General features: G+C 36.2%; 1 protein-coding gene across 1 annotated transcript in view; it reads right to left on the bottom strand.

Annotated features, from left to right (window-relative positions):
- Positions 1–1000: 1000 nt before the first annotated feature.
- Positions 1001–9775, bottom strand: part of LOC311076864 (uncharacterized protein) — a 35586-nt gene continuing 26811 nt past the window's right edge. Inside the window, exons 4-5 of the mRNA XM_084105381.1 lie at positions 3989–4351; positions 1001–1108 (exon numbers count right to left, since the gene is read on the bottom strand). Of these exons, the coding sequence (XP_083961507.1) occupies positions 1102–1108; positions 3989–4351 (370 nt within the window). The 3' untranslated portion in view covers positions 1001–1101. The remainder of the gene's footprint in view (positions 1109–3988; positions 4352–9775) is intronic.

Raw genomic sequence — 9775 nt, 5'->3', positions numbered from 1 at the left:
AAGACTGACAGCAGAGGTGAAATATTCAGCATATTCAATATCTTTCAGATCAGGGCGACAAAATGACATGCAACAGACGTATAAAAAAAAAAATTCAGCATTTTTTTTTTTTTCCCAAATGTATTATTTCATAGCAGAGCTAGACTACTAGAATGTCTTAACTTGTAGTATGCAACCCTTTCAGAGGTCAGGGTTCAGCTGTCTAAATGATGTGTATTGTGCCTTCACTGCACATAATGTGTGATTATGGGAGAATAACTGCCTTGAATTTACAGAGAGGTCCGACCGTCAAAACTTTCATCTGTGCCTGTGGTTCTTAACTCAGTTGAAAGACATGTTTTAGATATACTTTAATGCCATATATCTAAGAGACCATGTTGCAGCCAAATCTTAGTGTTTATTTGACTTTGACTTTATACAGAATGGCATTGCTGAACTGTTTTGCCGGGATATATGGCACGAAGATTGAACAGGATTTTATTTTGTGTTTCTGTAAAAGTAATCAGAATGCATTCCAAATGTGTGACCTAAAATATGCATTAATTGTCATGCTAACGAAAAAAATACATTGTGCCTTCAGCTCATGTTCTAATCCAGAATAAATTATGCTGACTGGACAAATGAGTCTGTTTCTTTTCGTAAATATATTAGGCAGAAATTAATGTTTATTATATATGCAATGCACTTACATAAATTACGTTGGTGCCATGTGTGTGTGTGTGGCATTAGACCGGATCTGTACCTTGCAGGATAGATGGCCAGTTCATCACAGAGATCACACACTGATATTAAGAAGTCATCTAGTATAAAAAAAATGTCTTGCTTTGATAAAGCAAGAGGTAAAATGTTCAGCATAATCAATTGCACAGTTTATCTCCATGTGGCTCAACTTATCCTCTTCATAGGCTCAATTTGATGTTAAAATGTTAGATCGGATGGATTTCCACATCAACACACAACACTTACAAAGAAAATACATTAAAAACATACAACAACAATATATACCAATCATTTATTTTGGTGAATTATTTTGATGGAGCCAGGATCCATAAGATGATTAGGAAGACTGGTTCTGGAACAGGTTTTAGTCCAGACTCACTTCTAGTCACTGATGAATAGAGAACAAGAGTTATGTCAGAACTTGTCCTTTACTTTGAAGGGCATCCACTATATAGTGATTTAATAGACTAAGAAGTATTTTCCATTAAAATACCGTGTAATAACGTTATTTTTTAAGTTTTTTTTCTTTTTCTTTTTGCCTATAGGCTACTCAATAAATAAGTACACCATTTTCTTTACTCAAAAACCTCAAATAGAGTCTTAAGGCCCGTTCTGAACGATAACTACAAAGATAACTATATTATGTCCACACTGGCAGACGGTACCGTTCTGTTTATTATGTTTATTAAATGCCTGAGTTCTTTAAAGCAGGATGGATTCTGATTGGCTGTTACTGTTCTTATTGTTCATCAGCTGGAAAAAATTGCCCTCAAAATGATTTAAACAATATAATTTCTCAGTGCTTCTAGGTTATAGGTGTGTTGTGGACTCCTATTCTATTCTATTATATCGAGAACGATTTTTAGAACTATATCTTTATCGCTATCTGTATAGTTATTGTAGGTCTACTTTGGTGTGAACAGGCCATAAGTCTGATATTTTCCATCTAGTCATAGCCAATACACCTACAACATCATCTTTTCATAACACAAGATTTTGGCCAAATGTAATGATAGGAAAAAACGTCAGTTAAACGGTTTAGATATTTTAGTAAGATATTTAAGTAAGATATTATAAAATATTTGCTGCATGGTTAAAAACATGCTACATATATAAAATTACGTTTTTGAGAGGAGGGTATTGAGATGGGCTTTAAATCATGTATGCTATAATTAGCATTTTGTTATTACATTCAGAAATAATGTAAAATACCGGTTTACAAACATTATAATATTTCGTGTATGCCTATTTATTCCTTTAATATAGCCTATAGGCCTATAATGTTATTCTGTTTTTCTCCGTTCACACAAGTGCCCATAGCATACGAAAAAGTTTATTCAAGTGTGTTATTAGTAGGCCTATACTGCTTTTAAAATTAAAATAAGAGAGCATACTTTACTTTTCAGAAATATACTTTTGCACTAAAGTAGGCTATACTTGACTTATACTGACAGAAAGTATATTTGGACTATGTACTCAATCTTTTGATCGAGATATAAAGGTATGATTAAGTATTCTAAGTATACTTGGCTTGTAGTTGATTGAGTAGCCTAAATACTTTTTTCACATAGTATTATTGCTACGGTCTTATAAACTTGCATTGTTTGAAAATATTGATTTATAAAGAAACAGATACAGTATGTTCCTCTGAGTATCTGAATTTTTGTGTAGGGTAGTCCATTAAAATTTCATAATGGAACCCACATGTTGATAATAAAGGATGCATGAAGCTAAAAGGGAATGTTTTTAAAAATAGATAGAGTTAAAGAACAGTTAAAAGTAGGCTATATTTCAAGTATAACAAAAAATTAACACCTAAATAGAAACATAGTAGTCGACCTATACTTAAAGTGCAAAAATAATATATAAATAGTAAATTTTAAGTATGATGTTATTTTCACTTAAAGAAAACTTACAAGTAGGCCTATGTATAAAACTACTAAACTACACAGTATACTTCAAAGTGTTCTTTCATAAACTAAAAAATCTGCTACACGTATTTGACTAAAAAAATATCAGTATACTTAAAGGAGAACTCCGGTCAATTTTAACATTGAGCTCATTTTTTTGTAAATTTGGAGTGCTGTCAATACAGAGAACAACGACAAAAATCGGTGTTGCCTACACCGTGTTATCCTCTTTTTAAAATTTGCACCCTGTTGACTTCAATGGGGCAAGTTTTAAACCTGCTTTTAGCCTCTTAACATCCTTGATGTGTCATTACAAGTGCCCAGCCATGTGAGTGATTCCTTTCAGAGTGAACACGGTGAATCTGACTGCAGTAGATGTGAAAGATATTAATAAAAGTGATGTTAATTCAGCCAGCGCAAATACCTGTATTTACATTCTGTTTTCGGTCAAAGTCCACAGTAGTCGATTGTCGAACTCATACGATCCAATATTCAAGCGCGTGAACTCGACAATCGACTAATGTGGACTTCGACCGAAAACAGGAAGTAAATACAGGTATGTGCGCTTACAAAAAAGACTGTGAACTTACTGCAGTACAAACGAAAAACTTAGTAGTAAACTAGTTCTCAAAGTTTAGCCTACTTAGGTGAAACTCGAAAAATTAGAATATCCTGCAAAAGTTCATTTATATCAGCAATTCAACTTAAAAGGTGAAACTAATATATATATATATATATATATATATATATATATATATATATATATATATATATATATATGATTATATTTCACCTTTTAAGTTTAAGTTGAATTGCTATCTATAGACTCATTTACATGCAAACTGAGATATTTCAAGCATTTATTTGTTATAATTTTGAAGATTATGGCTTACAGCTATGAAAACCTTTTCACAATATTCTAATTTTGAATTTGGGGTTTTCATAAGCTGTAAGCCATAATCATCAAAATTATAACAAGTAAAGGCTTGAAATATCTCACTTTGCATGTAATGAGTCTATATAATATATTAGTTTCACATTTTAAGTTGAATTGCTGATATAAATGAACTTTTGCACGATATTCTAATTTTTCGAGTTCTTCTACTATCCTGCAATTTTCGCTGGTTAAAAAGACACACCACGCTGTATATTTACCTCTAATGGCAGCATATAGGCTACCTATTATGACTTGACAACTGAGCGTGGGTATTTCACTCACGTTAAGCGTCAATGTTACATTTGCATAAGCAGTATATACCCTACTATTTGATTGCCAAATTGAAATATTAGAGCAATACAATTACGTTATTAACCGGCAATTTCAAATACACGTTTCTGTAGCCTATAGAATGATTAACCTTTCCCAGCTCCAGTTGTTTCTTGTAATGCGAAAGACACGGATCTTGTCTGATGCTTTTTGGAAGGTCTGCAGGATATTCTGGAACATTTCTTTCAATGCATCTCTGACCAGATTGTAGTTCTCACGGTGATTTTGGTTTTGGTTCAGCCAGCGATCTCGGGCCATTGGGTCCACATACACCTCATGGTTCACCATCTCTCTGGCGATGGAGTTAATCCGCCGACGAGTCTCCCGGATCCTGTATCTATCATTTTGGTTGGGAGATGTATCAGCCTTTAGGTATGCCACAAGTGCCTTTCGGAGCTCCCTCACATACTCTCCGAACACATCTGCATTATAATCCACATAGAACTCATCCGAACTACAGAGATAAAACACACCAAAAACAATTTAGCTATTTACAGTAAAAAACGTTGGGTTATTTGTGTAACCCAACCGTTGGTGTATGCATGTTGGGTCATTATGTTGGCTTATATTAAAATTTGTTGGGTTATTTGTTTATGCCGTTGGGTTATTTTTAGTGATAACCAACCGTTGGGTTAAAGTTCGCGCCGCTTCGATGGTTCAAATATTAATGGATCAGACAGTCAACGGACATCAGCGACAGCCTGATTGTGAAAGGTAAGTAATTTGAGGGTTTATGATGTATATATATAACTTTTATATATGAAATAATGTGTACTGAAACGTTAAATATATCTTAGAACTATTTTTTTTTCGTACCAACGCCACACCACTCAAACATAACATATACATTATGTTAGCTATAACAGACGTTTGTGGGGTCAGATCAGTTAACCATCATGTTTGTGTAAGTTAGGTAAGTTAGTCAGTTTACCATCAGAATGAGTTTGAAACTGATGTTTCAAAACGTACATACAGCTGCTTTAATATATGAATGCATGTTGTATTAAATGTATTACAGGAGTAAGTTAATGGAATAGCATCTAATTATAGTATATGTTATGACAATTTTGCATTTGTATTTAATGTTTTGTACTAAACGTGTTTATACTTGTTTTAGATAAATGGATTCATTTGTTAGGGACAAACTACAACAGTGGAACCTCTGCAATTTAATAGAAACATTTCAAGGTAAGTTAATCTATTTAATTCAGTGATGCTTGGTTTATATATATATATATATATATATATATATATATAAGTTTTTGTTTGTTAATGGTAATGAACTGGTTCCCTCTTGCTCGGACATTTGCCCAAGTCACTGATATGTTCTAAACAACACTCAATACAGTATGGCTTGATCAAAATTCAGAGGATACTGTCATATTGCCCAGCCTTAAAATCCTGCTCTATTGTAAATCATTATTAACATAACATTATTGCCCCGTTTCAGAGACACGGATTAAGCCTAGTCCCAGACTAAAATCTTAATCTGTGTCTGTGAAACTGAGTCTATGACTTTCTGCAAATCTGCATTGAAACAATATATATATATTATGAAAAAGCACTATACAAATTAATTTGATTTAATGTAAAAAAAGATAATTAAAGACTAGTTTACTTTTCATGGACTAAATTATTCTTTTTCTGCTTCATTTTAACACAGAGGAAGAAGTCGATGAAGATAGCTTTATGCTACTGGATGACGCAAGCATTGCTGCGCTAATTCCGCGAATTGGTCTCAGGGTTAAATTCAAGAAATTTCATTCGGAATTTTTGGGAGTAAGTTTACACTAGCTAAACAATGACTGCGTGTTTTCTGACATGTTTTAAGTGCAATAAGGCAATTTCAGGGAAAACAAAAGATCTTTTTGCACATCTTAGATTGATTCATGGCATTAACAATGCTAGCTCCTACTTCAGATGTAGTGGAAATGGCTGTAACAGAACATTCAACATTCAAAAAGAGACACGTATTAAAAGAACACATTTGTCAAACAGTATCATCTACAACAGATACAGATTTGCACAACCAACATATTCCAACACTCTCACCATCAGAAAACATGACTATATCAACAACACTTGATGATTCTGGGGGTGATGAGGAAACCGAGGACTGGGATGATTTAGCAGAGGAAGATATAACCTTCAGAGTGGCATGCTTCCTTGCAAAGCTTAAAGCCCAATCAAATCAAACCTATTCTGCAATTAATTATATGGTGAAGCAAACATCATCTTTGATCACTGATATTGTAGTTAACTTGCAGACCAAGACAATGGCTCTTTTGCATCGACTTGGTCACTCAGATCACCCTGATGTTAGTACCTTAAGTAATCACTTTGAGAGAGCTGCTGAACCATTGTTGGACCTGGATTCAGACTTTAAACAGATGAAATATTTTTCTCAAACAGGGTTTTTCATTAATCCAGAGACTAAGCATTTTCCAGGCAATTCATATGTCCAGCGTTTGGATGCACTGACTGGCAGTGTGAGACAGATAGCAGTGCAGGACACCTTTCAATATGTTCCTTTGCAGCCTGTCCTTAAAAAAATTCTAGAAAGTCCAGGTACCATGGAAAAAATCCTTTCTCAGAAGCAAAATAAAGATGGTGCCCTCATTAGCTGCGTTTACATGGACACTTATAATCGGATTGACGGCTCAATCGGACTAAAAAACCTTCATGTAAACACCTTAATCGATCCGATTGAGCTCGATCCGAATGAAATTTCGATCGGATTGAAAGGGGTGGTTTATCCCTTTTGTAATCCGATCGAGAGAACATGTAAACACTTGATCGGATTGAAAACCGAAACTGAAAGGACTGCGCATGTGCGATGACGTTAAATAGCGTAATGACGTATGACGTGCGGAACGAGCTGTTCTTCCTGTTGAATAAAGTGTCATATTAATAAGTTTCCCGTCATTCTAAAATCCTCATTTCACTCGCGCGTCTGTAAAGTGAAGCAGGACAACGTCCCACCAGTGCTTGTTTTGGATTCTCATCCACAGACGACTGGTTTTGGCCGCGGGGAGGGGCATTTTTACTGCGTGATCAATAAGCAGCACGGCAAAACGGTTAATATGCTCTAAATTATGACCAGAGACGAATTAATATTACGTCTGCTGTTTAAAACAAATAAAGAACCAATAGAGGAGAATATTTATGCGCGAAACTCTGTATATTCGTGCAGTGTGCGCATGTCAAAACATCAGATCCGATTTGAAACTTGTGACATATAAACGCGCACATCAACCCGATTACTTTATTCATCATTCATGTAAACACCGTGTTCGGATTCATCAATCGTATTGATTTCATTCCGATTGTGTCCATGTAAACGTAGCTACTGATTACATTGATGGTGAGCAGTACAAAACCAGCCACTTGTTTTCAAAAGATCTCTCCATTCCGCTGTCCCTGTATAACGATGATTGTGAAATTGTAAATCCCATCGGTTCCAAGACTTCAATTCACAAACTGGGGCTAATTTACTTCCAAATGAAATGTCTACCACCTGAGCTGCTGTCTTCATTGTCAGCATGCTTTCTGTTGGCTAAGCCATGTCACTTGTAATTTTAAAAATGTCACAAAAACCATGGCATACAGGCACCAAATGATGCTGTGTTTTCAGCTGATGACAGGCAGGTTGTTCAAGAAGGAAATCGAGATTGGTTCAGGTCAAAAGTCCGTTCTTCAGTCAGTCGAGGGTGTTCAAGATATTACTGGTAGCTTGGAAGATTTTCCTCATTCCAGTGAGGTTTATATCCCCTCATGGGTCAAGGTTAATGGCACAGTATATAGGCCAGGTATGACTGTTTTCATGTCCTGCAATACAGATGGAGATGCTCAGTTTGGGTGTATTAAGAAAATAGTCACTCTTGATGAAAAAATGAAGCTAATAGTTCAGAGATGGACAACAGTTTGTTTCAGTCATCATTACTTTGCCTATGTTGTTGGTCCTGACCAAGTTTTGGAAGCACTTAGTGTCAGTGAACTGTTTGATTTTCACCCATTACACGCAGTCAGGTCATTTGACTGTGATGATGACCATTACTATATTCCTCTACGTTATCGCCGTTTTTAAGTGTTCCATGCACTTTAAATGAGGGTTTTTTTATTTATTTTTTATTTTTTTATGATCTTTTCTTTTCTTTAAATACACATGTATGGGAATTAGAAAGGGTGAGACCAATTCTGCATAGCTGCACCCATAGAATCTTCAATACAGGTAAAGGTAATTGTCATTGTGGATACTTGCTGATACCATCTGATATTTACCTCTATTTTTTTTTTTTTACAGTCTCTGGGTCACAGCCCTGTTAACAATCAGTCATGTCACAATCAGTCACCTATAAGGATAAACCCAATAACCCCAACTCAGACAATAGTGGAAAGCTGCCAGACAAGAACAACAAGCAACTCAACCTTTGTAATAACATGTCTTTTAATACACACGAACTTGAGTTTTTGGCAATTATTTTATTATATATATTTTTAAGAATGAATTGAATGGAATGTTTTAGTTCATGCATTCTCCTTTTCACAGGATATACGAGCAATACTCAGAAAATCTGGAGGATCAACATTAATAACATCCTTAGACCGAGACGGGCACCTAAGCCTCAAGGAGCGACGTCAGATGGTGCGGTTATTGGTTTCTCATTTGATGGAAAGTTTTGGGGAAACGTGAGTACAAGTAAAATCACTTGACCAATACATTTAAATAAATAAACTAGCCTATTTAAATTATTGTTTATTTGTAAAGCCCATCAGCTGAGATCAAAAAGGAGATGGCTTTGGCACTAACTGCCCAGTTTCCTTGCCTGAAGAACAACGAGGGACATGGATATGTAAGTTGTGCTGATTCTGATTAGAAGATAATCGAGAGCTGATAAAGAGTATCAGTCCCCACTTTTTTTCAGAACTGTGCGTTCACACCGCCGGCGGCGAGAGCGTCAAAGTGGCCGGAAGCCATTCATTTTCAATGAGAGCCGGCGGCGAGCTCCGGCGAGGGCGGCGCGGCGCGTCTTGGACGGCGAGAGCGGCGAGAGGAGTTGAAATCAAGTCAACTTTATGGTAATAAGCTATGACGCGGTTCGGCGGCAACCAATCGGAATGTAGAAGTCCTCCGCCTGAGAGGAAAAAAATCACGCATTCTAATCTACGTCAGAGCGTCCCCGAATCTTTCTACGGCGTCGGTGGCAGGGCGGCAAGAGCGAATTTTGCCGCTCTCGCCGGCGGCGGTGTGAACGTACAGTAAGAGTGATTTATTTATATTTCTTTGCTGCAGGAGTCATGGTATACACCTGGTCGTTATCGTCACCCTGCAACAGGTTACCTGGAAGAAAGACTACGCAATGTGGAAACATGTTGGGAAACGTCTTAGAGCCCCACACAGTCAGAGACAGCACAGCCATCCACAGCCATCACAGAATTCCTCTTCCCGACCAAGTTTTCCACTGCCAGGTTAGAACTAGGGATGTGTCATGATTGTCCGAATCAAGTGCATTTTTGAAGGAGCAAGTGAGTGAGATTTTTACTTGCAACTGGACAAGTAGCCAGGGCTCAACAATAAGGACTGCTCGATGATGCTGAGGACAGCTGATTCATGCGCAAGTGTTATCATTTCTTATAAATCCAAAGAGTCATGCTTAAAGATGGCCATCTTTAAATATCTGCAAAGACCAGAGCATTAAAATTACATAAATGTAGGCCTATATTACATGTATAGTCTCTCACTTTATTTGCTTCTATTTTAGAACACTTGATGATTATCTAATAAAATCCTCAGAACTGAAGCAATGCTCTTATGGCTACAAGTGCTTGAATGGGATGGATTACTCAAATAAGCAAATTCAGTCCTTTACATCCTAAA

The sequence above is a fragment of the Abramis brama genome, assembly GCF_963993115.1.
Source record: "Abramis brama genome assembly, chromosome: 25".
Classification (NCBI taxonomy): Eukaryota; Metazoa; Chordata; class Actinopteri; order Cypriniformes; family Leuciscidae; genus Abramis; species Abramis brama.
Note: the sequence above shows the minus strand (reverse complement) of the source record. Positions and strands in the feature narration are given on the sequence as shown.